Raw genomic sequence first — 27,691 nt, forward strand, 5'->3', positions numbered from 1 at the left:
TCTCTACGAGGCCTCTGCGCACACCCGCGAGGGACGAGAAAAAACACTCCAAAAACAGAGAACGAGCATAAAATGACGTATTTCAAAAGGGGAAGCAAAAGGGGAAGGTGAAACGTCGCCCGCTGCTCCCCCATCCCGCGCTGCGCGAAGGGGCTCGGCAGGAGGCGGCGCGCCCGTCTCCAGCCCCGCTCCGCCTCCGCGAATCACCAGCGGCGGCCCCGCCCTCCGCGCGTCTCCATTGGTGAATTCCCCCCGCCAGCACCGCCCCCCGAGCACCCTCCGCCAATCACCGCGCGCTTCCCCTCCTCACTCGCGCCGCCATTGGCCGGCGGCGCTGTCCGTCAGGCGCGGCGGCGGCGGCGATGCCGGTGCCGGCGGCGGGCGCGGAGCCGCCGCGGCGCGGAGCCGCCGCCCGGCCCGGGCTCGGCGGGGCGGGCGGGCCGGGGCCGCGCAGCCCGCGGGCCCCGCAGCGGCCGCCGGGGCGCCGCCCGCCGCCGCCGCCGCGGCCGTAGGCGCCCCCCGCGAGCCGCGGGCACGGCGCTCCCGGGATGAAGCGGTGCCGCTCGGACGAGCTGCAGCAGCCCGAGGAGGATCCCGGCGCCGCGGGGGAGTCGCCCGGTCACGGCGTGATGGAGGGCAAGGCCGGCGAAGCGGCGGCGGCCCCCGAGGCGGGCGCTGTCCCGGCGCCGCCGCGCTCCAAGCCCCCCGACCTGAAGGTGAGCGGCGGGAGCGTCCCGGTGGGAGACGGGAAAATCCCATGGGATCGTCCCGGGGTTCCCGGTGGTGGGGACCGCTGTGGGGAGATCCCGGTGGGGTCACCGGAGCGGTGGAGCTCGGGGGGGTGCCACCATCCCCACCCTCCCCGGTCCTACAGGTGTGACCTTGGAGAATGCGGGATGGCTCCTGGATAGGGGCGCTCCGGGATCGGGATAATCCTGGGAATGGCGTGATCCTGGATGGGGGCAGCGCTGGGAATAGCGTGATCCTGGATGGGGGCAGCGCTGGGAATAGCGTGATCCTGGATTGGGATGCTCCTGGGATGGGGACGGTCCTGTTGCGGGGATCCTACTGGATGAGGATGCTCCTGGGATGAGGATGCTCCTGGGATGAGGGAGGATGCTCCAGGGATGAGGATGCTCCTGGGATGAGGATGTTCCTGGGATGAGGATGTTCCAGGGATGAGGATGCTCCTGGGATGAGGATGCTCCTGGGATGAGGATGTTCCTGGGATGAGGATGTTCCAGGGATGAGGATGTTCCTGGGATGAGGATGCTCCTGGGATGAGGATGCTCCTGGGATGAGGGAGGATGCTCCTGGGATGAGGATGCTCCTAGGATGAGGATGTTCCAGGGATGAGGATGTTCCTGGGATGAGGATGCTCCTGGGATGGGGATGTTCCTGGGATGAGGGAGGATGTTCCTGGGATGAGGATGCTCCAGGGATGAGGATGTTCCTGGGATGAGGATGTTCCTGGGATGAGGATGCTCCTGGGATGAGGGAGGATGCTCCAGGGATGAGGATGCTCCTGGGATGAGGATGCTCCTGGGATGAGGGAGGATGCTCCAGGGGTCGGGATGGGGATGTTCCTCGAACGAGGCTGGTCCCAGGATGGGGCTGGTCCTGCAGTGAGGACACTCCTGGGATAGGGATTCTCCTGGGATGAAGAATTTTGGGGGCTGCCCCATTGCAGAGGGGCTGCGCAGATCCCGGGAAATCCCTGCCGGGAGTCGCGGGGATGTTCCGGGAGCATCCGGGAGGATCCGGGGCTGCGGCAGCCGGGAGTGACGGTGTGGAAATGGCCCCGAGGCTGCTCCTGGGGGCCGGAGGATGAGCAAAACAAATCCCGCGGCACTGCAGCGCTGCGGGAGGGACAGAGCCCGCCCCGGAGCGGGGATCCGGCCTGAAATCGGCAACACAATTCCCCTGCGACCGGGGAAGAAGCAGCTCCGGCCGTTCAACAGGGGTTTATCCCGCGGGGATGAATTCCCAGCGTGGAACTGGGGGCGTGGGAATGCCGTGGGACGGGCTCAGAGGCACCCCGTGCTGGGACGGGCGGGATGCTCCCACTCCTGGCTTCCAAAAAACCCTGGGGAAAGTGGGAAATGTCGCTGCTGAGCCGTGGGATCCCGGAGGGAGCCCCTGGCTGTGGCAGCCCAGGTGGCCCTGAAGGTGTCAAGGTCACCAGAAGTGGCCAGGACAGCCAGTGCCTGCAGCCATCCCTTCCAGACAGGGAAGAGAAAATCCCTGTTCCCGGAGGAGAACTCGGCTGCTGGGAGCACCGGGAGCCCCGTGACTGCAGGAGCTGCTGGAGGTGACACGTGGGGCCTTCCCTCCGTGTCCCTGAGGCTGCTTGGGCTGTGCTGCTGTGGGGGAACAGCTGCTGCTGCCCCAAAACCAGCCCGAGGGGCCAGGCACAGCCGTGGGCTGGGAGGGTGGCACAGGCTATCCCAGAGAAATCCCTCTGCCTGCCCCTGGATCCCTGGAAGTGTCCAAGACCAGGCTTGGAGCAGCCTGGGATGGTGGGAGGTGTCGCTGCCCACCCAAACAGGGTGATTTTTACCCAAACTGGATGAGCTTTAAGGTCCTTTCCCAGCCAAACCATTCCATGATTTTCTGATGCTGTATCTCCACGATCCGTGAGGATGTGAAGCTCAGGACCGCGCTGGGCTCGGTGGTTTGGGACATCCCGGCTTGCCCAAGGCGTTGTTTCCCACCCTCATCCTTCCTCCATCCCACCTGGGCCACAGAGGCTCGGGAAGGGGTGGGAATGTCGGGAAAAAGGAGCTGCAGCTTCCCAAGGCTGCTCCCACCACCCCAAACATTCCAGGCCTGGCACATCCCAGCTCCAGCGGCTCCTCAGCCTCCTCCAGCAGCAGCATCCGAGGCCAAATAAATCCCCATTGATTTTATCGAGCTGGCTGTGCCACCCTCCCGCAGGTTTGCTGCCAGTGCTCACCTTTAATGCGTTTGGAGCTCGGCAATTCATTAAAATAAATCCTCCAAGCGGGCAGAGCTGGGGCTGGGCACCGTGCCACCGCCACCCCGATTCGGAAATCCGAGTTTTCCTGCCCCAAACCCCCTCTGGAGCTGCTGCTGCTGGTTCAAGCTGGTCCTGTCCCTGCTCCAAATCCAGATTCCTGTTCCTGTGGATGGGGAAGGATCAGAGATTCCTGTCCAAGGATCAGAGATTCCTGTCCCATGGATGGGGAAGGATCAGAGATTCCTGTCCCATGGATGGGGAAGGATCAGAGATTCCTGTTCCCATGGATGGGGAAAGATCAGAGATTCCTGTCCAAGGATCAGAGATTCCTGTCCCATGGATGGGGAAGGATCAGAGATTCCTGTCCCATGGATAGGGAAGGATCAGAGATTCTTGTCCAAGGATCAGAGATTCCTGTCCCATGGATGGGGAAGGATCAGAGATTCCTGTCCCTGTGGATGGGGAATTATCAGAGATTCCTGTCCCATGGATAGGGAAGGATCAGAGATTCCTGTCCCATGGATGGGGAAGGATCAGAGTGAACTCTTTGCTGCCAGGTGCTGGAGATGGATTTGAGGTGTCCCCCTGGGAAGAACAGCCTGCCTGCTGTCACTTCCATCCCTGAATTCCAGCAGATCCATGGTTCTGGATCTCCAGCCCTGGCTCCTGCTGCTCTGCTGGGGAGAGGGAAGGAAGGAAGGAAGGAACAAGTCCTGGCAAGGAGCGGAGCTGGGATGTGACAGCTCTGCTCAGGAATCCCTCGGTGGTGGCAACTTCTGCAGGAGTGATGGGATCCATCCAAAACCCTGCATCCAAAACTGACACTTTTCCTGAGCCAAGGTTTTTCCCTGGATTTCTGTTTTCCCTGGCTCTCTGTTTTCCCTGGATCTCTGTTTTCCCTGGATCTCTCTATTCCCTGGCTCTCTGTTTTCCCTGGCTCTCTCTTTTCCCTGGATCTCTTTTCCCTGGATCTCTCTTTTCCCTGGCTCTCTCTTTTCCCCGGATCTCTCTTTTCCCCAGATCTCTCTTTTCCCTGGATCTCTCTTTTCCTGATCTTACATTTTGACATATTTTTATTTTGGATTTGGATTTTTTTATGGGAGTTTGGGCATGGAAGGGGCTCCCCAGGGAATCATTCCCAGAGCATTCCTTGTTATTCCCAGTGCATTCCCTGCTATTCCCTGAGCATTCCATTATTCCCAGAGCATTCCGTTATTCCCAGAGCATTCCCTGTTATTCCCAGTGCATTCCTTGTTATTCCCAGTGCATTCCCTGCTATTCCCAGAGCATTCCATTATTCCCAGTGCATTCCCTGCTGTTCCCAGTGCATTCCTTGTTATTCCCAGATCATTCCATTATTCCCAGTGCATTCCCTGCTGTTCCCAGAGCATTCCCTGCTGTTCCCAGTGCATTCCCTGCTGTTCCCAGAGCATTCCCTGTTATTCCCAGTGCATTCCCTGCTGTTCCCAGTGCATTCCCTGTTATTCCCAGAGCATTCCCTGTTATTCCCAGAGCATTCCTTGTTATTCCCAGTGCATTCCCTGTTATTCCCAGAGCATTCCTTGTTATTCCCAGTGCATTCCCTGTTATTCCCAGAGCATTCCATTATTCCCGGAGCATTCCCTGCTGTTCCCAGTGCATTCCCTGTTATTCCCAGTGCATTCCCTGTTATTCCCAGAGCATTCCCTGCTGTTCCCAGAGCATTCCGTTATTCCCAGAGCATTCCCTGTTATTCCCAGAGCATTCCCTGTTATTCCCAGAGCGTTCCCGAGCCGTGCTGCCGTGCCATCGTGAGTCACGTTTGTCACATGCCGCTGTCCCCGGAGCAGCAGCGGGTGTGGGGGAGTGCTGGCTGTGCCACTTGGGAACATCCAGACTTTTTCCTCGGCGTTTGTGGCAGCGGGAGCAGCGGGAATTCGGGATGCTGCTGGAGGAGGGGCTGGCTGAGCCTGTCCCCAGCCCGGCTGGAGGGTGCTGGGTGCTGGCAGGAGCCGTCCTGAGATTCCTGAGGTTTTTCCAGAGGAGAATCAGCTGGAAAAGCAGCAGCAGGAATGGGGAGTGCACACGGGGATGAGCAGGATCTGCCGGGATCCTGCTGCTGTTTGGGGGCTGTGGCCTTCCCCCTGTGCCCTAAAATATGGGATGGGATGGGATGAGAGTTCCCCATTCCCTAAAATATGGAATGGGAGGGATGAGAGTTCCCCCCATGCCCTAAAATATTGGATGGGAGGGGTGAGAATTCCCCCCATGCCCTAAAACGTGGGATGGGAAGAGGTGAGAGTTCCCCCAGTGCCTTAAAATATGGAATGGGATGGGGTGGGAAGGGGTGAGACTTCCCCATTCCCTAAAATATTTAATGGGAAGGGATGAGACTTTGTGCTGTGCCCTGAAACATGGAATAGGAGGGGTGGGAAGGGGTGGGACTTCCCCCTGTGCCCTAAAATATGGGATGGGAAGGGATGAAAGCTCCCCCCATGCCCTAAAATACGGAATGGGAAGGGATGAGAGTTCCCCATGCCCTAAAATATGGGATGGGATGGGCTGGGAAGGGGTGAGACTTCCCCCAGTGCCTTAAAATATGAAATGGGATGGGGTGGGAGGGGATGAGACTTCCCCATTCCCTAAAATATTTAATGGGAAGGGATTAGAGTTCCCCCTGTCCCCTAAAATATGGGATGGGATGGGGTGAGAATTCCCCCCGTGTTTGTGCAAACGCTCCAAGGATCCTGTCTGAAATCCCAGGAAAGGCTTTGGGTGTCCGGGAATCCTTCGGAGAGGAGCCTGGGGGAGGTTCCAGGCAGGAAAACCACCCTGGAGAGCCTGGCACGACTCATTGCCAAAGAATCCAAGACAAAACCGGCGTGCAAATCCCAGTTTTCCTGCAAGATACCCTGGTTTGGGTTAAAATGGGATTTTTTTTCCAGCTCTTCTCGGTGCAGTGGGACCTGGAACAGGTTTTGAGGTCCATAAAAACAAGTCCCCGGCACCAAGCAGGAGAGCCTGGCTGCGCTGATGCAAAATTCCAAAGAAATAAAGATATTTTTGGATTCACCTCGGTGTTTTACAGCTGAGAAATTCAATCCGTGCCCATTGCCATGGCTGCTCCAAAATAACCTCTGCTCTGAGCCACCAGCGCTTCCGTGCCAGGAAAGCTTTGGAAGTGCAGGAATATCCTGGGAAAACACGAGGGAACGGAGCTCCCACGGCAGCAGAGGATTTGTTTGTGGCCACCACTCAGGGCTCTTTAAAAAAGCTGGAATTCACCGGGTTCCAGCCTGGAGAAACAGAACTGGGATCTCTCCTTCCTTCCCTCGTTTTTTTCCACGCAGATCCCGCTCCTGCCGAGCCCATGAAAGCCTCTTTCAGGAAAACTTGCAAAGAACCTGAGGGGAGTTTGCTTGAAAAGGTGAATTTTGCTCAGTTGGAGCTGTCAAAGAAACCCTTTGAGGGCATCTGGTTCCCAAAATCCCCCATCTGGTTCCCCAAAATTTCCTTCCAGCTCCACTTTTAGTTTGTTTTCCCTCTCTTTGTTTCTTTTCTCCTGGACCTCGTGGAGCTCTGGCCGTGCCCTGGATGGGAGGAATCTGGGGGTTTGGAGTTCTTACCTCTCCAACGCTGCCTCCGTTTCCATAGAGACTCTATAAATAGAGGGAAAATTTCCATCGTTATTTCCTCCAGAAGCCGCTCAGCGCCGGGGATTTGTTCTGGATTTCCTAGGAAGAAGCTCAGAGGAGGGAGATTCGCCTTGTGGATGGCTCAGGGGGAGGAGGAAAGGCTTTGCCCGCGGAGTTTGGGGATGCAGGATCCCGACTCCTTGTCAATATTCCAGGTGTGGTGGGAGAGAGGGATTTGGAGCTTCCTTAGGAGCCCGTTCTGAGGATCCCAACTCCTTGTCAATATTCCAGGTGTGATCAGAGGGAGGGATTTGGAGCTTCCTTTTGGATTTTTAGGGGATGGAGCCTGTTCTGAGGATCCCAACTCCTTGTCAATATTCCAGGTGTGGGCAGAGGGAGGGATTTATTTTCCTTTTGGATTTTTAGGGGATGGAGCCTGTTCTGAGGATCCCAACTCCTTGTCAATATTCCAGGTGTGGTTGGAGAGAGGGATTTGGAGCTTCCCTGGGATTTTTAGGGGATGGAGCCCGTTCTGAGGATCCCAACTCCTTGTCAATATTCCAGGTGTGGGCAGAGGGAGGGATTTGGAGCTTCCCAGGGATTTTTAGGGGATGGAGCCCGTTCTGAGGATCCCAACTCCTTGTCAATATTCCAGGTGTGGTGGGAGGGAGGGATTTGGAGCTTCCTTTTGGATTTTTAGGGGATGGAGCCCGTTCTGAGTATCCAACTCCTTGTCAATATTCCAGGTGTGGTCAGAGGGATTTGGAGCTTCCTTTTGGATTTTTAGGGAATGGAGCCCGTTCTGAGGATCCAACTCCTTGTCAATATTCCAGGTGTGAGCAGAGGGATTTGGAGCTTCCTTAGGGATTTTTAGGGGATGGAGCCCGTTCTGAGGATCCCAACTCCTTGTCAATATTCCAGGTGTGGTGGGAGGGAGGGATTTGGAGCTTCCTTAGGAGCCTGTTCTGAGGATCCAACTCCTTGTCAATATTCCAGGTGTGGTCAGAGGGAGGGATTTATTTTCCTTTTGGATTTTTAGGGGATGGAGCCCATTCTGAGGATCCAACTCCTTGTCAATATTCCAGGTGTGGGCAGAGGGATTTGGAGCTTCCTTAGGGATTTTTAGGGGATGGAGCCCGTTCTGAGGATCCCAACTCCTTGTCAATATTCCAGGTGTGAGCAGAGGAAGGGATTTATTTTCCTTTTGGATTTTTAGGGGATGGAGCCCGTTCTGAGGATCCCAACTCCTTGTCAATATTCCAGGTGTGGGCAGAGGGAGGGATTTGGAGCTTCCCAGGGATTTTTAGGGGATGGAGCCCGTTCTGAGGATCCCAACTCCTTGTCAATATTCCAGGTGTGGTGGGAGGGAGGGATTTGGAGCTTCCTTAGGGATTTTTAGGGGAAGGAGCCTGTGTGGCCGTGAGATCCTCCTCTTCCTGGAGCTCCTGGAGATCCCATCTGGAGCATCACAGCTTTCCCAAAATCCCAACTGCGAGCCGCTGGAGCTCTGAGGAGCTCCCTGCTCCCGCTGCTTTGGGAACAGGAATATCACGGAGCAGCATCCCTGGGTCCTCACAGGACAAAACCAGGCCAGCTTTGCTCCTCGTCACCTGCCAGCTCCTGCCACAGCCCGCTCCAGGAGGGAGAGAGTTCTTTTCCTTATCCCAAATCATTTCTTGGCTGCCTGGGAGCGGTGCTGGAGCGGGATCTGGGATTTGGGATGCTCTGGACACTTTGGAAATGTTGGAAGGTGCTGCCTCACCCCTGATCCACTTCACACAGGGGATTGTGGAGAGCACGGGGAAGAAATCTCCTGGGAGGCAAATCTGGGTGTTCCAGGGGAAAATCTGGGTGTTCCAGGGGAAAACCTGGGTGTTTCAGGGGAATTTCGGGTGTTCCAGGGGAAAATCTGGGTGTTCCAGGGGAATTCTGGATTTCCAATGACAAATCTGGGTGTTCCAGTGGCAAATCTGGGTGTTCCAGTGGAACTCTGGGTATTCCAGTGGCAAATCTGGGTATTCCAGTGGCAAATCTGGGTGTTCCAGTGGCAAATCTGGGTATTCCAGTGGCAAATCCGGGTGTTCCAGTGGAACTCTGGATTTCCAGTGGCTGCAGGGAACCCTGGCCAGGCTGCCCTGGCCGCAATCGGGAGCGGGATCTGTTCCACCATCCATATTTATGACTTCCCCAGGGCCCTGATTCCCAGGACGCTGTTTCCTGGGAATGTGGGAGACCTGGGAATCCTCGGGGCAGCACCGTGTGTGGTTCATCCCCAGGAGCTGGAAAATGCCACGGGGAAATCTTCCTGATCCACACTGGAGCTCGTGTGGCTCTTGGTCCATGGCTGGGGCCACCAAGACTCAGCAATTCCAGTATTTCCACTAAAATTTCGTATTTCCAAATACTGATATTTAGTATTTCCAATATTTCCTTTAATATTTAGTATTTCCAAGTAGTAATACTTAGTATTTCCAGCATTTCTGCTAAAATTTAATATGCTATATTAATACTATATACTATATTAATATATTAATATAATAATATATTGTGTATTATATTATATTATATTATATTATATTATATTATATTATATTATATTATATTAATTATTATATTTATATAATTATTATATTTATATAATTATTTTATTTATATAATTATTATATTTTATTATAAATGCTGTTAATATAGTATATTTTAATATATTATAATATATTTTATTTATAGATATTTATACATTACATATTATTTATATATTATTATATTATCATATAATGTATATATTTTATATACACTATATATTATCATTAATAAGTATATTAATTATATATTACATATCTATTACATATATATATTACAATATATATATATTACAATATCTATAATATATTAGATATATAATATGAATTTAAAATACTATAGTATTTCCAATATTTCCACTAATATTTCCTAATTCCAAGTACTAATGATTCCTATTTCCAAGTACCAATATTTCCAATATTTCCACTAATATTTCCTATTTCCAAGTACTAATAATTCCTATTTCCAAGTACCAATATTTCCAATATTTCCACTAATATTTCCTAATTCCAAGTACTAATGATTCCTATTTCCAAGTACCAATATTTCCAATATTTCCACTTATATTTCCTATTTCCAAGTACTAATAATTCCTATTTCCAAGTACCAATATTTCCAATATTTCTACTAATATTTCCTAATTCCAAGTACCAATAATTCCTATTTCCAAGTACTAATATTTCATATTTCCATTATTTCCACTAATATTTCCCATTTCCAATATTTCCACTAATATTTCCTATTTCCAAGTACTCATAATTAACACTTCCAATATAAATATTCCCATCTCCCAATAAATTCCGACATCAGGGGCCTCGTTCCCTCCCCAGCTCCCTCCAGAGGGTCCCCGGAACCTTTCCAGAATCCCTCCGGAGCTTTGATTTGTGCTCGGGGCTCTCCCGGCCGCCGTCCCCAGGGCGATCCCGGTGATCCCAGCAGCCTTTCCCTCCCTTTTCCCGCAGAAAATCCAGCAGCTCTCCGAGGGCTCCATGTTCGGCCACGGCCTCAAGCACCTGTTCCACAGCCGCCGGCGCTCGCGGGAGCGGGAGCAGCAGAGCTCGCAGGACGCGGCGCCGCACGGCGCCTCGGACCACGACTCCCCGGACGAGAAGGAGCGCTCCCCGGAGATGCACCGCGTGTCCTACGCCGTGTCCCTCCACGACCTCCCCGCCCGGCCCACCGCCTTCAACCGCGTGCTGCAGCAGATCCGCTCGCGCCCCTCCATCAAGCGCGGCACCAGCCTGCACAGCGGCGGGCGCCGCGCCAAGAGCGGCTCGCTGGAGCCCCAGAAGGGCAGCCCCCACCTCGGCCGCAGAGCCCCCCAGGACAGCGGGCTCACGGCCATCCTGCACCAGCACCAGGGCAGGCCCAGGTCGTCCTCCACCACGGACACGGCCATCCTGCTGGCCGAGAGCGGGGCTGTCTACCTGCTGGCCGAGGATGGAGAGGGGCTGGCGGATAAGGTAGGGGTGGAGGGGGTGAGGGAGGTGGGAAGGAGGATCTGGAGGGGTTTTGTGGCTCTGGACAGTGTAGGGTTTTCAAGCAAGGCAGACACTCTGGTTCAGAAGCCAGCACGGTGGCCCCACCTTGGCCACTCAGACCGTTCTACCCACAAGACATCAATGGGATGGATGGCGAAGCAATGGCGTTTATTGCAGGGGAATTTAACATTTTATAGCCTGGGGTCACTGTGTTACTCCCATCTGCTCACATCACACATGGGTGCTATTGGCTAATTGCAGGAGGTTTTACTGTCCTAACAGAGAAAGTTTATTAACTTTCCGTTACATCCCAAAATCTTCAGATCACAAGCCCTTAAACTACAGCAGGACAGCTCCCTGATGGGAGCTGAGGAGGGGTCGGGCTCTGTTCCCACAGACATCACTTTCATCTCTACCTCCAGAGGTTTAGGTTGGTGGCAGCGGGAATTTCTTCCTCTGAATGGTGAGGAAGGGGCTGTCCAGGGGGGTTTGGGGTTCCTGGAGGTGGCACCTGGAGGTGGCACTCCGAGCTCCAGGTGGGGATCGGGCACAGCTTGGACTCGATGATCCCAGAGGGATTTTCTAGCCTCGGTGATCCTGGGCTTCTGTGGCTGCGCCTGGGTTGGGGAGCACGAGAAGAGAGAGGGGAGCCAGGGCAGGACTGGGTGCAGAGCACCCCACAATTCCCTTGGGATGAGGTTTTCCCTCGGTGGCACTGAACAACCCTTGGGAACCGCTCAGATCCAGAGGCTCCTCTCCTGAGGAATTGAAGGCAGGGACACAATTCCCAGAGTGGGATTTGAGGGATTAAACCCCTCAAAGATTTGGCCCTGGATTGACTCTGTTCCAATGGGATGGGGGGATCCAAAGGCACCTCCGGGCTCAGCCGGGCAGCTGCGATTTGGTCCCATCCTGAGTGATTTTGAAACCAGTCTGACAGGCAGGATGGTGTTTCCATCTAGTGTTTAGTGGCATTAATTATGCACCAGCCCAATTAGCACACGCTGAGCTCGAGGGACAGGCGCTGAGAGGTGCTCCGGGATCCAGGGGGGATTTTCCCTCTCGGCTTCTCCCCTTGGCCTTGGGAGCTTGGGCGTGCAGCACACCCTGAAGCTGCTCTCAGGAAAATGAGAATCCTTCTTTTTGTGTTTTTAATTCACCTGAGAGTAGCAGCAGGGAATTGGGAAAGCTTGGGATGGGGAGATGGCCAGGCAGGCTCCGGCAGGGACGTGGGAATGTGATCCCAGAGGATAAAAGTGTCACTCTATCAGCAGCTTCCCAAGGAGCTGCCCGGAATCTCCCCAAATCAGGGCTCCCCAACCCTTCCCTGCTCCTCCCTCCTGGAATATCCCAGCAGGACCAAGCGATGCAGGAGCATCAGGTCGTTCATCTCAGCATCTGCAGCCAAAATTTCTCCTCTGGGGCTCGTCCTTGCGAGGATCCCAATCCCGCTGGGATTGTGGCCAAAGCCTCCATCCCACTGGAAACATCCGGAGCAGATCCGTGTCCGCTCCCAGAGCAGCGCAGAGAGGGGATGGATGAATAATTAACTGCATATGACACAAAGAGTAATCAGAAGAGAGGCAACACCTTTGTGAGGCAGTGGAGAAATAACTTATTTAGAGAAACACGAGCCAGGCGATATTCCCGAGCCGGATTGTTTTTCCAGGAGCCCTCAGGAAGCCCTCGGCCTCCTGCCTGCAGCAAAGCAGCTCCTTTTCCTCAGGGGTGGGCTCCAGAGGGGGGGTTTGGCATCATCCCTGCCTTGTCCCCAGGGATCTGGCACCTCCTCCGTGTTCCCTGTCCCTTTGGGATGCTCGGGGCTCCTGGGAAGGAGCCGTTCCCACCACACACACACACACACACAAATTTCACGCTGGATTTTCCACCCCTTCCACGAGGAGCTGGATGGGTCCCTCGTGGGACCTCTCAGCAAGTGTTTTTTGAGCAGTTATTGGTGGCATTTGGAGGGTTTTTTTCCCCTTTTTTTCCCCTTTTTTTGAATTAATTAAGTTCCCGCAGTTCTGCCTTCCCTTTTCCTGCGCTAATTCCTCACCCCATGGACCCAGCCAAAGGCTGGCACACCAAATTCCTCCCCCCTGCACCCCCTAATTCCCCCCCAGGAGCAGCCTGTGGTGGCAGGGGACACCCGGAGGGGCTCCAGGGGGTCGGTGGGACCATGGAACACTCTGGGAATTCCGTGCTGGGAGCCACTTCTGCCTGGGGTTTGTGCTTTGGAGTCACCCCCACCAGGGCTGCCCACGCTGGGGACAAACCTTCCTCTGCAGCTCGGCTGTTCGCGGTTTTCCCTCTCCCCAGCCTTCCACGCCCTCCCTTTTCCCACCTTGTGCGTGCCAGGAGCTGCGGATGGCTTTGGGATGAGCCGGGAATGCCCGGGCTCCCGCTGGCAGCTCGGGAACCTCGGGGTTTGCTGGCCCGCTCTGCTCCGGGGGTCACCAGGAGCTGCCTCTGCTGTGCGGGCACAAAGGAGGAGCTCCTTCCCTGGGGCTGCAGGTTCCAACAGCCGGGAGCATCCCTGCATCCCAAAAATCCCTTTCCCGTGTGTCCCACGGAGCTCTGAGCTCCTTCCCCAGGGCCGGGAGCATCCCTGCATCCCAAAAATCCCCCTCCCGTGTGTTCCATGGTGCTCTGAGCTGCTTCCATGAGGACTGGGAGCATCCCTGCATCCCAAAGATTGGCTCTGCCCTGTGTCCCACGGAGCTCCTGGCTGGAGGAGCTCTTTTCCCAGGCTCGGGAGCATCCCTGCATCCCAAATATCCCCTCTCCCGTGTGTCCCACGGAGCTCCGAGCTGGCAGAGCTCCTTCCCTGGGTGTCGGGAGCATCCCTGCATCCCAAAAATCCCCCTCCCGTGTGTCCCGCGGAGCTCTGAGCTCCTTCCCCGACAGCCGGGAGCATCCCTGCATCCTAAAACTCTGCTATCCTGTGTGTTCCATGGTGCTCTGAGCTCCTTCCCTGGGTGTCGGGAGCATCTCTGCATCCCAAAACTCCGCTCTCCCGTGAGTCCCGCGGAGCTCCGAGCTCCATTCCCAGGCTCGGGAGCATCCCAGCTCCGCCCGGAGCGCGGCTCCCGTTTGCCCCGGGGTTTTGCCGTTCGGGGCGTACCGGCCGTGCCCGGAGCCGGTTCCGCCGCTGCCCACGAGGCCGAACCGGCGGCCCGCGTGCCGGTGCCGCTGTGGGTGCCGGGGGAGGCGGCGGCAGCAGGGAGGGCGCACGGCACCGGGAGCGTGCCGGGGAGCTTTCTCCTGATCTCCCTAATCTCCTGCTGGTGACCCGCCAGGCAGGGGCGGGCACACGGGAATTAGCGGCTGCAGCGCCCGCCGAGGCCCCGGCGCGGGCGGCAGCGCCCGGGGGGTGTCCCCGCAGCCCCCCCGGTGGCCGCGTTCGGGGCTCGCTCGGTGCTGGCGGGGCAGAGCATCCCCGGGGGCCCGCGCTCCCCGGCGGGGCGGCCGGAGCTGGAGCGGGGCGGGCGCGGGGTGCTGTGCCTGGTGCTGCCGGGGAGCTGCACGGACTGCGGGGACTGCGGCATGGTGCATGTGCAGGTGAGCCCCGGGGGGACAGCGGGACCCCGCGGGGGCACGGCCGGGGGGGAGCCGGGGAGAGGGGTGGGGGCCGCCGGCCGTTAGAGGGCGGCGTTACCGCGGCGGGGCCGGTCGGCCGGCTGTCTGTCTGTCTGTCTGTCCCTCTGTCCGTCCCTCTGTCTGTCCGGCTATCTGCCCCTCTGTCCGTCCCTCTGTCTGTCCGGCTGTCTGCCCCTCTGTCCGTCTCTCTGTCTGTCCGGCCCCCTGTCCCTCTGTCCGTCCCTCTGTCTGTCCGGCCCCCTGTCCCTCTGTCCGTCCCTCTGTCTGTCTGTCCAGCCGTCTGTCCGTTCTCTATGTCTGTCCGGTCGTCTGTCCGTCCCTCTGTGTGACCGTCTGTCCGTCCCTCTGTCTGTCCGTCCGTCTGTCCGTTCGTCCGTCTGTCTGGCTGTCCTCTCTGTCCGTCTGTCCGTCCATCCCTCTGTCCATCCCTCTGTCGGTCCGTCCGTCCGGCCGTGCCGCCTCCTCCCCGCTCCCCCCCGAGGTCTGGCAGTGTCACCGGTGTCACCGGTGTCCCAGCCCGGTCCGGACCCGCCGGGTGTCCCCCCCCGCCTCACCCCGCGGGCGGTCAGGGGCCGGAGCCGGTCGGGCTCGGTGTCCCTCGGTGTCCCTCGGCAAGTGACAGCGCCAGCTGCCACCGCGGGCCGTGTCCCCCTCTCCGTGCCCCTCCCGGAGCAAATGCTTCTCCCGTGAGGCGCTGGGGGCACGGGGGGGAGCTGGGAGCCCCCCTTTTTTTATGGAGTCACAGCCCAAAAGCGCCGTTCCCCTGCTCCAAACCCCTCTCTCCGTGCCCGTGTCCCTGTCCCGGCCCTCAGGGGTGTCCTGGGATGGGGGGGACGTGTCCCCGCAGCCCCAGCCCGGCTGTTGTGCTGCCCCAAGGGCAGCGGCTCTGGGGACACAGGGCAGGATTCATCCCGCTAAATTTAGCTTTCCCCCGGCTCAGCGGCTGTATCAGAGCCCGAGGGATTAGCGGGAGAAACCCGGAGTTCCCCACCCCGGGGTGGCCTGTGGGGACACAGGGGTGGCCGGGAGGCTGTGGGGTGGCTCGGGGGTGTCAGGGAGAGCTGCTGCTGTCCCTGCCCAGGCTCTGCTCCCTGCCTGGGGCACGTCCAGCCCGGCTCTCCTGGCATCCAGCCCCGCGGTTCCAGGGGGAGGATGTGGTTTCTCCCTCCCACAGCTCCTGGGCTCGGTCAGCAGCTGGGACAGGGACTCTGTGAGGATTGTCCCCCACATCTAACCCCGGGCAAAATTTCCCCGGGCGGGAGTTGTGCCTCGCTTCCTGCCTCAGTTTCCCCAGTTGGAATCCAGAGCTAACCCATCCATGAGTTCGGTGGAGTGTCTTGGATCTCCTCGGGAGGATCTTGTGGTGTATCCTCCCCTCCCAAAACCCCAAAATCCCGGGGGAGGAGGTGAAATGGGCAAAGGGAGCAGAGGGAGCGGTGTAAAGCCGCCCTCCCTGCACCCCCCCTGGCTGAGCTGGGCTGTGGGGACCCTACAAATGCCAGGGGTTTTGGGGGGGATGTCCCAACCTGGATTTGGAGGTGGGAGAGCCCAGGTGAGCTCCCACTCCCCACCTCCATCTCCCCACACGTGGCAGGGGAACGAGTCTGTGAGCCAGGGCTGGCGCTGGGAGCTCGTTCCCGCACTCCCGTTGGGATGAGCAGATAATAGCTGGAAAGACAAAGACACCCGAGATTGCTGCTTAATTAATTCAGGAGGAGAAGAAGAATATCAGACTCTGCTACTGATTCACCCCTCGTGAAGACATCGTGTTCCTCAGCCTCGGTGACATATGGCTGTTGATTGCAGCCCACCAGCAGCTCCCGCTCCCGGCAGGCAGCGCCGCGATCCCGGGGGATTTGGGGGTGGATGCCCAGGGTGCAGGGCAGGATTTGGGGTGCAGGGTTTGTGTCCCTGCCCTGATCTCTCCAGCTCGTCCTGCTGCTTTGGGCTTGGAGCGGGATTTGGCTCCGGAGGCTGGATGAGGATCCTGTTGACCTGGCTGAGGCTGTGGCTCGGTTCTCTCCTTGCTTCCCCCTTAAATCTTCCCCAAAAATCCCCCCTGGCCGCACAAACCCTGCTGGAGGTGCCGAATTGTCCCTTCAGAGCTGTCCCTTGCCCAGCCCAGGGCACAAGGGACAATCCCAGCTTGGAGGATGTGGCGTGGAGTTGGCCAACACCGGGTTCCACATGCATGAAGGGGCACGGAGACCCAGGAACTCCCCAAGGGAGAATCCCGGGGTTTTTCCATCCCCTTCACAAGAGCCCCGTGGGATGGTGGCACCGTCCCAGCCCCGATGGGGACCGGGAACAGTGGTGGCTCTTTGTTGGCTCCCTTTGGGAACCAGCGCTTGGCGGTGCCGTTTGTTCTCCCGGAGGGTTGGGATCGGCCCCGTGGCACCCGGCCTGTTCCTGCTCCCCCGGGCTCCCCCCACCAGCCTCTGCTGCTCCTTCTTGGCTGCCCTGGAGCCTCCTCTGCCAACCCTCTGCCCCTGGAGCTCCTCGGCCATGAGGGAGGGAGAGGATCCGGCCGCTTCCCGCAGCTCCGGCCCCGCGCCCTGCAGGAGCCGCCCTCCCAAACCCTGCCCTGGGAAAAGGACGCTGATCCTAAACTCCCTGCTGGGTGTCTTTGTGAGTATCCCCCCGTCCTGCTCTCCCTTCCAGGCATTTGGGATGTGCAGGGATGAGGGCTGAGGAGCAGGGTGGGACCTGCCCAGAAGCCGCTTGCTCCAGACACCGAGCCCGCTCGGGAATGGGATGCGAAGGAGCGCTGCATTTGGCAGATTTCCACCTGCATCAGCATTCCCAATGATCCATAGGCAGTTTTCCCAGTCAAGGAAGGTTCTCCTGCTGCTTTTAATTCCTGCTCCTCTGTGCTAAGCCCAGCCCCAGGCAAAGCAAAGCCCCAAAGCTTCCCCGAGCTCGTGTGGCAGCACAGGGGGACCCAGCTGGTGCCCAGACCAAGGCTTTGGAGCTGGGTCCTGCCCAGCACCAGCACACACCAAATCTGCCAGGATTTTCTGGAAAATCCAGGGTTTTTTCTTTGCATGGGAGCTGGTGTTTGCTTCTAAATTTGCCTCGTGCGGTCAGGCCTGAAGAACAGCTGCCAGGGGGGGAGGAGGATGGGTGACACCAACCTCTGGGGTAATTCCCTTGCAGAATTCCCCGTTTTTCCCATGCCAGGAGGGGTTTTGCATCCTGTGGAAGGGAGTCTGTGCCCTTGGGGCAGGAGATGCTGCTCCACTGCTCCGCCTGGCTCGGCTGGGGCGTTCATCAGCGATGCTCTTTGTTGTTGGCAATGATTTGTTAACCTTTCCCTGCTGCTGGGGAGCTGGGAGCAGGTGTTTTCCTGGGAATCCAGCACCTGAGGTCCTCAATAAGGCACAGAAATGCTCTGCAGGGCTCGCTGCAGCAGCCTGCCTGCACTGGCTCCTCCTGAACGTCCCAGCCTTTATCAGCTCGGCCTTTATCAAGTCCTCGCTCCATCAGCCTCCTCGGGGAAATTCCTGCTCCTCCACCTTTTCCCAAGGCCAGGAACGGGGTTTGTGGGGGCTCTAGGGCTGGCCCCAGCGCCTTCAAGAGGGAACTGGCGAGCAGGAAGGGGCTTTTCTTCCTTCTCCTGCCTGCTGAGACAGCACAAGAAATGGGAAGTGACCTCTGCCTGCTGAGCTGAAAGCAGAAGTGATGCGATGACAGACACCAGAACTGCCCTGGTCACTGCCCCGTGTCATGCCAGAGGCATCTGGGGCTACTGTGACCACCCCTGACATCCAGGGATGGGCCAGGAGCACCAGGGATGGACCAGGAGCACCCAGGGATGGGCCAGGAGCACCCAGGGATGGGCCAGGAGCACCCAGGGATGGGCCAGGAGCACCAGGGATGGACCAGGAGCACCCAGGGATGGGCCAGGAGCACCAGGGATGGGCCAGGAACACCCAGGGATGGGCCAGGACCACCAGGGATGGGCCAGGAGCACCCAGGGATGGGCCAGGAGCACTCAGGGATGGGCCAGGAGCACTCAGGGATGGGCCAGGAGCACCAGGGATGGACCAGGAGCACCAGGGATGGGCCAGGAGCATCCAGGGATGGGCCAGGAGCACCAGGGATGGACCAGGAGCACCAGGGATGGGCCAGGAGCATCCAGGGATGGGCCAGGAGCACCAGGGATGGGCCAGGATCAGCACCTGCCCACCAGGGAGGGGAGGAGCTGGTGCCACCCCTGGGGACAGCTCTGCGGTGTCACCACCAGTCCCCGGATGGCACCAGCAGGAAGCTCTGCCCCATCCTCACCCCACCCTGAGCACCTCATGGCAGGCACGGCCATGGAATTCCCGGGAATTCCCGGGAATCCGCGTTTCCCTGTGCCTGTGGGCACGGCCGGGATCGGGTGGGGGCCGGGGCTGGCAGGGGATGAGGATTTTGGTGTTTGGCAGCGCGGATGGGGCCGGGGCTGCCGTGCTTGCCATGGCTCGGGGGGCTAAAGCAGCACAGCCCGGGGTGCCAGGTGGTGCCAGGCAGTGCCGAGCTGTGCCAGGAGGTGCCAGGCAGTGCCGAGCTGTGCCGAGCTGTGCCAGGCTGTGCCAGGCTCTGGGGCCAGCCTGGGGGGTCATGGCTGTGCCAGGCGGTGCCAAGCTGTGCCGAGCTGTGTCAGGCTGTGCCAGGCTGTGCCAGGCTGTGGGGACAGCCCGGGGGGTGATGGCTGTGCCAGGCAGTGCCAGGCGGTGCCAGGCTGTGCCGAGCTGTGCCAGACTGTGCCAGGCTCTGGGGACAGCCCAGGGGGCCATGGCATTGCCAGGCTGTGTCAGGCTGTGCCAGGCTATGCCAGGCGGTGCCAGCCGGTGCCGAGCTGTGTCAGGCTGTGCCAGGTGGTGCCAGGCTGTGCCGAGCTGTGCCAGGCGGTGCCAGGCGGTGCCAGGCGGTGCCGAGCTGTGCCAAGCTGTGCCAGGCGGTGCCAGGCTCAGTGTGGGAGCAGCACAGGCTGCCCCAGCAGCCGCTCGTGCCTCCCAAGGCTCCTGCAAACCCATCCCGAGCTGCTGCCGGGGTTTTTGAGGAAGAACCAAAGCGGTGGCTCTGCCACCCTGCTCTCCGTGCCCACGCTGGCTCGGAGCTTTCAGCCGGGAGGGATCTGCACGATGCTCTGGGTTTCCACTCCGCTTCCCCGAGCTCCTCGGATCCCCCAGCCCCTTTGGGCCGGCTCAGGTGCTCCAGCTCAGGTGTCCTCGGTGCTCTGAGCTGGCAGGAGCGCGGCTGGGCCCGCTCAGGTCCGTCCCTGCTTTTTCCGTCTGTCCTGCTGAACGCTTTGGGCGCTGCTGGGAGCCTCCATCGGTGTCTGGGCAGGGGCTGGAGGAGTTCTGTGTGCCGGGTGTGTTCTCCCTGGCAGAATGGGGTCAGTGCCACCCCCACTCTCCCGGGGCGACAGGGACAGCTCCAGCTCCTGCTCCAAGACCCCTCCTGCTGCTGGCACGAGTGGCTCATTCCCTGGTTTTAACTCCCTCGGGCCGCCCAGCTCCTTGCTCGATGACTGGGTTTGTTTTTTTTCCTGTTTTCCACTCTCATTTTTCCTTTCTGGATGCCTCCGCCTGCCTCTCCCAGGCTTTTTTGTCCCGCTGTGTGACACAGCAGATGACAAGAGCCCGTCCCGACCTCCTGCGTCAGGGCACAGGCAGCGTATGGGGCTGGAGGCGTGTGAATATCCCGGCACGGGGACGAGGGGGGTTTTGCATTACAGCCCTGAAAGCTCGGCTGGCTGGGAGCTGTAAACAGCTCGGGCAGATTTCCTGAGTCGGCAATCCCTCCGGAGCCTCGCCTCCATCCCTGCGCGCCGGGATCGCGCCGGGAGCGCTCCGGGAGCGCTCCGGGAACGCTCCGGGAACGCTCCGGGAACGCTCCGGGAACGCTCCGGGAACACTCTTGGGATGCGGTGCCAGCCCTGACGGGGTCTGCAGGAGGCTTCTCCCCCTCGTCCCTCCCTGCTGCTCCCCCCAAAACTTCCCTGCCGTCCGTCACCGCCTTCCCGAGCCGGGAGCTGTGCCATGGCAGCCGGCAGTGCCCGGGCAGCGCTGCCAGCCTTGGGGACACTGCGGGGACACGGCCGGGCAGCCCACACCGACTAGCCCCGGGCCACCCCAGCGCTGCCCGCCATGGAGGTAGGTCCTGGCAGCTTTTGGGGCTCGGGGAAGCTGGTGGGGAGGATGGTGATGGGCAGAGAGAGCCGCTGGGGAGGTTTGCGGTGCCTCTGTTCCTCGGGGAATGAAAGCAGGGAGTGAAACCCCCCCAGCGCCAGCCGTGCCGGGTGGGAAACTCGGCTGCAGCTGGAAGCCTGAACGTTAATCCCTGCATTATGTAAGGAAAATCGCTGTCAGGCTGGGAATGAGTGCGGGGAGCTGCTGCCAGCCCGTTGTGCCCATCCAGGGGTGGCACAGAGGGGGACACGGCGCCGCCGGCCCCGGGCGCTGCTGCGGGCTCGGAGGGAGGCTGGGGGTTGTGAGTCAGGGCTCCTGCTGCTATTTTCAACACCTGGGCTGGGTCTGGTGGCACTGACAGCTCAGCTCGGGGAGGCACAGGGCTGGGAGCCCGTGTGGGGACAGGGACAGGACACTCGGGGTGTCCCCGGCTCAGGGGATGCTGTGCTGGGAAAGCGCTCCGAGGGACGGGGGCCACGTTCCATGAAATGAAATCCATGGAATAACCGCCCCAAAATCCCCCTCCCCACGTCGGCCACACACCTGGATTTCTGTGCCGGCCGTGGCCCCTCCCTGCTTGCATCCCACGGCCACCGAGTGCCACTTGTGCCGCGGAGCTGATGGATCGGGGCTCCCTGGATCTGCCCCGGATTCGGCACCAGTGGCGCTTGTTCTTGTTGTTGCCGTGCTGGAAGGTGCGCATGGTCCTGTTCTGTCCCGCTGATGGATTCCAGCCAGGAATCACAGCCACCTCCTGGCGTGGGGTGGGAGCCAGGGCTCGTCCCCACCGCGCTGTAGGGCAGGGAAAACAGAACAGTCCAGGGGGTGATGCCAAAATTTGCGCTGAACTTTGCGATAATTGTGCGATTTCTTAAGAACGGGGTTAAATCCAGGCGTGGATGTGCTGGGACAGCCACGGCCCCGAGCTGGGGACACGGACCCGAGCTGGGGGCACGGACCCGAGCTGGGCACACGGACCCGAGCTGGGGACACGGACCCGAGCTGGGGACACGGACCCGAGCTGGGGACACGGACCCGAGCTGGGCACACGGACCCGAGCTGGGCACACGGACCCGAGCTGGGGGGACATCCCCAAGGTGGGGGACACAGCCCTGAGCTGAGGGGACACATACCCAAGGTGGGGGGACACATCCCCAAAGTGGGGGGACGTCCCCAAGGTGGGGGACACAGCCCTGAGCTGGGGGGACATCCACAATTTGGGGGGGACACATCCCCAAGGTGGGGGGACACAGCCCTGAGGTGGGGGAACATCCCCAAGATGAGGGGACATCCCCAAGGTGAGGGGACATCCCCAAGGTTGGAGGACACATGAGGGGACATCCCCAAGCTGGGGACACAACCCCAAGGTGGGGGGACATCCCCGAGGTGGGGGGACATCCCCGAGGTGGGGGGACATCCCCAAGGTGAGGGGACATCCCCAAGGTTGGAGGACACATGGGGGGACATCCCCAAGGTGAGGAAACATCCCCGAGATGAGGGGACATCCCCAAGCTGGGGACACAACCCCAAGGTGGGGGGACATCCCCGAGGTGAGGGGACATCCCCGAGGTGAGGGGACATCCCCAAGGTGAGGGGACATCCCCGAGGTGCCACCTGGGCTCAGCTCCATCCAACCTGCATCCCCAAATAAGCCAGCATTGCATGATTGTGCCCGGCCGTGGCCCTCTGAGCGCTGTTTGCTCAGCTCATTAGCTCCAGCCTTTTGCAGATCTCAGCTCTCCTGGCCTCAGCTCCGTTGATAAGAAATGATTTCCCTCCCCTCGTCCTGCATTCCTCCCGCATCCCACATGGGCTCTGCCCTCCCAGCCCGCCTGGAAAACAAGCTCTGGGAAGCAGGGACGAGGTTTTTGTTTCAGCCGGTGCCTCCCCGCGGGTTTGCTGCATGTAGGGAAAGTGTGGCTTTTCCTAATCCCCCCGTTAAATCCCCGGCACAGGCGTTCAGGCTCGCTGGGATTTAGCAGGCAGGGTCTGTTAATGCTCCAGGGATCCACATTGTGGGGGTTTTTTTTGGGGGGTTGTTTTCCAAGCGAGGACCTGCTGTGCCTTCCCCAGCACGGCAGCGAGCGGGGGGCGAGGATTTCAGCCCAGCGCTGGGTGCCTGCTGTTCCCTGCCCATCCCAGATGTAATCCCATGGGTAAATCATGGAATTACGGGATGGTTTGGGTTAGGAGGGACCATAAAACCCATCCAGTTCCACCCCTGCCACAGGCAGGGACACCCCTCACCATCCCAGCTTGCTCCAACCCAGCCTTGGACACTTCCAGGGGTGGGACAGCCATTTCTGATCATTTCTGATCATTTCTGATCCCATTCTCTGGGAGTTCCACCCCAGCACCCTCACAGCCAGGAATTCCTTCCCAAAATCCCGTTTTAAACTCCTCCTCTTTTCCAATCCAAAAGATTGGCTTTACAGAGGGCAGCTCCCTCTTTGGGAACGGAGTTTGAGCGACTTTTCCCCTCGGCCCCTTTGGGCCTCTCCAGAGCTGCCTTTCCCTTTGCCACGGTCACTTTTTCCCTTTTCTGTCCAGAGAATTGCACATCTGGGCAAAAAGTCTGTTTCCTGCTGTTTCTAATTTCTGCCTCGTGATAAGAAACCAAAGCAAAACCCTCCGTGGAGAGCCCAGCCTAAAAATATCCTGGAAGTGGGGTCTGAAAGCCACAAGTTTGTTATGACTTCATTTTTATTTAAAAAAAAAACACAAAAACCTGCCACTCCAGACAGTGAATCCAGCCTTTTGCTCTCATCCTCCTGCCCTCACTCCATGGCAGCATCACAGGAAATCAAATCCCAACACCCCCAGTCTTCCAGGACACAAAAAAAAAACAGGGAAAAGAGGAGATGGATGGGAATAACAGGAGGGCTTTTCCAAGCCCCTGCTCCAGATGGGAGCATTCCCAAGCAGCATCTTGAGAGAACATTCCTCCCTCTTCCCCCCTGCATTTCCTGGTGATAACACACTCCCAAGCAGTGATCCCGCAGCTTTATCCCTATTAAAGGGTCATTCGGGGAAAGTGGGATGGAAATGAGAAATTATTCAGGTCTGCCAAGAGTATTTAACTTTCAAGCAGCTCTTAATTAGAAGCCAGGAGCCATTTACACAACCAGGGGAGGTTTTGCATAAGAAACTGGATATAAAACCCAGCAACTGGGAAGATTTAGGGATTTTTTTAATTTTTTTTGTGTATTTTTCCCAACTGGCCAAGCAGAGTGTCCAGGTTGGAGAGCACGAGGCAGGGCCTGGGTTGCAGTCCAGACTCTGCAAACGTGGCTTCAGGCGAGTGATTTCCTCCCCCAGAGCTCCAGTTTTTGCCATCTGTAAAATGGAATTTTGGCATTTGTCCCAGTTTCCTGCGGTGGCAGCTGGTGTTTGCACGAGGAGTTTGGCGCTGCCAGGTGAGGGAGCTTGGAAAAGCAGAGGAGTCCCTGCACCTGCAGCTCCGGGAGCAGGAGCGGTTCCCCGCTCTCCCAAAAACTGGGATTAGGGAAGTTCCTCTTGGGCTGGACAATTTTGGGGTTTATCCAGGCTGAAATACCTCTGGGTTGCTCAATCCTTGTGCTCTGTGCTGGTTTGGGGAGAGGTTTGGTGATGAATCCTGGTTTTCCCCGCTCCTTTTTTCCTGGCTGGCTGGAGAATCCCCAGTTCCCATCCGTGCACGAGGTGAGGCTGGAAAGGCAGAGTCAGTGGCTGCTCCTTGCCGAATTCCAGTGGGAAAATCCAGCCCTGAACCCCCAGCTGGCTGCTGTGCTCTTTTACTGGTGAATTCCCGGGATCAACCGCTGTTTTCCTGGGATTCCAGCAGCGCTGGCGTGGCTGGGAAATCTCCAACCAACCGGAAAACTCCCCAACTTCTCCGGTTAATTATTCTCCTGCCGAGTTCTCGCCTCCTCCTTGCATCCCAAGCCCGGTTCCCTCCCATCCCCTCCCAACCCTGGGGTTTTTCCTCCCTCCCCTGAGCATCCCCCTCCTTTTCCTCCACCTCCAGCTGGACAAGGGCGACGTGAGCACCCTGAACCTCCCGCCGGGCGCCGGGCACGGCGACGCCGACGGCCCCGTGTGCCTGGACGTGCCCGATGGCACCCCCGACCCTCACCGCACCAAAGCCGCCATCGAGCACCTGCACCAGAAGATCCTCAAGATCACGGAGCAGATCAAGATCGAGCAGGAGGCGCGGGATGACAACGTGGCCGAGTACCTGAAGCTGGCCAACAACGCCGACAAGCAGCAGGCGTCGCGCATCAAGCAGGTGTTCGAGAAGAAGAACCAGAAGTCGGCGCAGACCATCGCGCAGCTGCACAAGAAGTTGGAGCACTACCACAAGAAGCTGAAGGAGATCGAGCAGAACGGCCCCTCCCGCCAGCCCAAGGATGTTTTCCGGGACATGCAGCAAGGGTTGAAGGACGTGGGCGCCAACGTCCGCTCCAGCATCAGCGGCTTCAGCGGGGGCGTGGTGGAAGGGGTCAAGGGGGGGCTCTCGGGGCTGTCCCAGGCCACGCACACGGCCGTGGTGTCCAAGCCGCGGGAGTTCGCCAGCCTGATCCGCAACAAGTTTGGCAGCGCCGACAACATCGCCCACCTGAAGGACACGCTGGACGACGGGCACCCCGAGGAGGCCTCGCGGGCGCTGAGCGGCAGCGCCACGCTGGTGTCCAGCCCCAAGTACGGCAGCGACGACGAGTGCTCCAGCGCCACCTCGGGCTCCGCTGCCGGCAGCAACTCCGGGGCCGGGCCCGGCGGCCTGGGGAGCCCCAAGTCCAACACGCTGGAAAGCCACCACAACAGCTTCGACACCATCCTGGAGGAGCTGCGGGAGATCAAGGACAGCCAGTCCCACCTGGAGGACTCCATGGAGGACCTGAAGGCCCAGCTGCAGCGGGATTACACCTACATGACGCAGTGCTTGCAGGAGGAGCGCTACAGGTAGGGACGGGCGGGTGACACCCAGGGTGGCTCTTTGGGGACCGTGAGCCGCCCTCCTGGGCTTTTCCGGCCAAGAGACGCGAGGAGCCGCGGCCCTCCTCACTGCCAGAGCTCCACGCAGGATCTTGAGGTGTTTTCCCACGACCAGGAGAGGGTGGGAGAGGATAGGTGGCGTCCCCAGTGCCGGGGGGGGTCTCGGGGAGAGGTCCCAGCCCGGCTGCCCCGCGCAGGTACGAGCGCCTGGAGGAGCAGCTGAACGACCTAACGGAGCTGCACCAGAACGAGATGACCAACCTGAAGCAGGAGCTGGCCAGCATGGAGGAGAAGGTGGCCTACCAGTCCTACGAGAGGGCACGGGACATCCAGGTAGGGCTGTGGGAGGGCTCAGCCCCTCCCTGCCCCCTCCAGCCACGCGGTGAGGGACGGAGCTGGGCTGGGAAGGAGGGTGGGGCAGTGGGATCCCTTCTCCCAGCACCCTCCAGCTGAGGTTTCCCTGTGGTGCTGTCACTGCAAGAGGCAGGTGACAGCGTGTCCCCAAAACCAGGGAATCCCGGATTGGTGTGGGTTGGGACTTCAAAAAGTGCCACCCCTGCTATGGGCAGGGACACCTTCCACCATCCCAGGCTGCTCCAACCTGGCCTGGGACGCTTCCAGAGATTGGGCAGCCATGGATTCCATCCCAGGGAGGAATTTCATCCCAATATCCCAATATCCCTGCCCTCCATTCCCCCTTGTGCTGCTCTGGCTGTCACAAGCCACCTGTGGGCCAGCACAGTCCCCACATCCACCAGCCATCCCCAGGCAGCACAAAACCCCCCTGGAGAACCCCTGGGGGGGCCACCCCTGTCCCCGCTGCCACCGCTGTCCCCCCGGCAGGAGGCCGTGGAGTCGTGCCTGACGCGGGTGACCAAGCTGGAGCTGCAGCAGCAGCAGCAGCAGGTGGTGCAGCTGGAGGGGGTGGAGAACGCCAACGCCCGGGCGCTGCTGGGCAAGTTCATCAACGTCATCCTGGCCCTCATGGCCGTGCTGCTCGTCTTCGTCTCCACCATCGCCAACTTCATCACGCCGCTCATGAAGACCCGCATGCGCATCCTCAGCACCGCCCTGCTCGTCCTCTTCCTCCTCTTCCTCTGGAAGCACTGGGACTCCATCAGCTACTTCCTGGAGCACGTTCTGCTCCCCAGCTGATCCGCCAGCCCGGCCGCTGTCGTTTTCCCCACCAGGAGAGGGACGGGGGGGATGAGGGTCCAAAGCCTTCCCCGCACGCTCGGTTCGGCTGCTTTCCCGGCCCTCCGCGGATCTGGGATCCCTCTGGGATGTTTGGGAAGGGTGGGATGGGGAGCGAGGAGTTTTTTTGGAAGGCACCGGTGATTTTTGGCTTTTTCTAAGGGGTTTTGGGTGGTTTTTGAAAGGTCATCGTGAAGTCCCCAGGGAGGAAATCTTCTCCAGGGGGGGTTCTTCATTTGGTGGGAAGGATTGAGCTGGACCAAACCTGGCTCTGGGAGAACTTCCAGCACAGAGAGGAGAGGGGTTCATTGGGGCAGGATTTTCCCTTTTGGCCTTGACAAACCCAGGTGGCAAAAATAAAAAAAAACCCTGGGACGGAGCGAAAGCAAAGCAGGTGGAGATGGAGGAAGCAGGGCCAAGACAAACACAGCAGGACACACACGTCCCCACCAGCCTCTGCCACAGCCCAGCCAGGACACAGCGGGGCTGGGACAGTCCCCACAGGGGCTGGGCACAGCCAGGGCAGTCAGCACCGGCACAAGCAGCACCCCCTGCGCTGGTTTCATCCCCTGACTCCCCAACTCTTCGGCTTTCCGTTGATCCGATCTCTTCAGGGACGCCTGGACTCGTCCAGCCTCTGCCCCGTGTCGTGTGTGTGCGCGTGTGTGCGGTTTTTAATTTAATTCCAGACTCTTTTTGTTTCCATTTGTGAATCAAAGGCGGTGGGGCAGGGGGAGGAGGGGCAGCAGCTGCCCCCCAGCCCCACCCCAGAGCACAGCATGCTGTCTCGGATGGTTCTTAAATTATTTCATACCTATATATTTATGTAATATATCTATACACACACATATATATATAAATATATATATAAAATACCTGCACACTCAGGGCCTCCTCTGGTGCAAACAGCAGCTGCTCCACTCACTTTGAAACCCTCAACCACTTGGCCTCAGGTGAGAATTTGGCCCTAAACATTTTCAGTGGTGATTCCAGGATTTTTTTTTTGGGAGGGTTGAGGGTCCCTCTGTCGCCTCCTCCGTGATGCCAGGGCCAAGCCAAGCCCTGCTGTGGCCTCACATCGGTCCCTGC

The 27,691-nt window shown here is 58.8% G+C and overlaps 1 protein-coding gene and 1 long non-coding RNA gene across 3 annotated transcripts; both read left to right on the plus strand.

The window, feature by feature from the left end:
* Positions 1–521: 521 nt before the first annotated feature.
* Positions 522–27,483, plus strand: TMCC2 (transmembrane and coiled-coil domain family 2). 2 transcript variants are annotated; one of them, XM_086861578.1, is made up of 5 exons: positions 522–716; positions 10,137–10,637; positions 24,441–25,375; positions 25,606–25,741; positions 26,252–27,483. In XM_086861578.1, the coding sequence occupies exons 1-5, from the start codon at positions 549–551 to the stop codon at positions 26,561–26,563; spliced, it is 2,052 nt and encodes a 683-aa protein (XP_086717704.1). In that variant the 5' UTR covers positions 522–548; the 3' UTR covers positions 26,564–27,483. The 2 variants fall into 2 exon arrangements, with proteins under 2 accessions (XP_086717704.1, XP_086717705.1); XM_086861579.1 differs by lacking the exons at positions 522–716; positions 10,137–10,637 and adding an exon at positions 14,037–14,216.
* On the plus strand, positions 17,965–23,172 carry LOC147649408 (uncharacterized). The gene is made up of 4 exons (XR_015278948.1): positions 17,965–19,080; positions 19,158–21,359; positions 21,418–21,839; positions 21,947–23,172. It is a non-coding gene; the product is annotated as an uncharacterized LOC147649408 (long non-coding RNA).
* Positions 27,484–27,691: the final 208 nt, after the last annotated feature.

This window comes from Cyanistes caeruleus, chromosome 24 (assembly GCF_971803275.1).
Source record: "Cyanistes caeruleus chromosome 24, bCyaCae1.hap1.1, whole genome shotgun sequence".
NCBI lineage: Eukaryota > Metazoa > Chordata > Aves > Passeriformes > Paridae > Cyanistes > Cyanistes caeruleus.

What these genes read in the sequence shown, in the direction of transcription:
- TMCC2 (XM_086861578.1), top strand. Translation starts at nt 549, where the DNA reads ATGAAGCGGTGCCGCTCGGACGAGCTGCAGCAGCCCGAGGAGGATCCC. An exon ending in GAGAGGGGCTGGCGGATAAG is followed by an intron (nt 10,638 to 24,440) that starts GTAGGGGTGGAG and finishes CTCCACCTCCAG; the next exon opens with CTGGACAAGGGCGACGTGAG. An exon ending in TTGCAGGAGGAGCGCTACAG is followed by an intron (nt 25,376 to 25,605) that starts GTAGGGACGGGC and finishes TGCCCCGCGCAG; the next exon opens with GTACGAGCGCCTGGAGGAGC.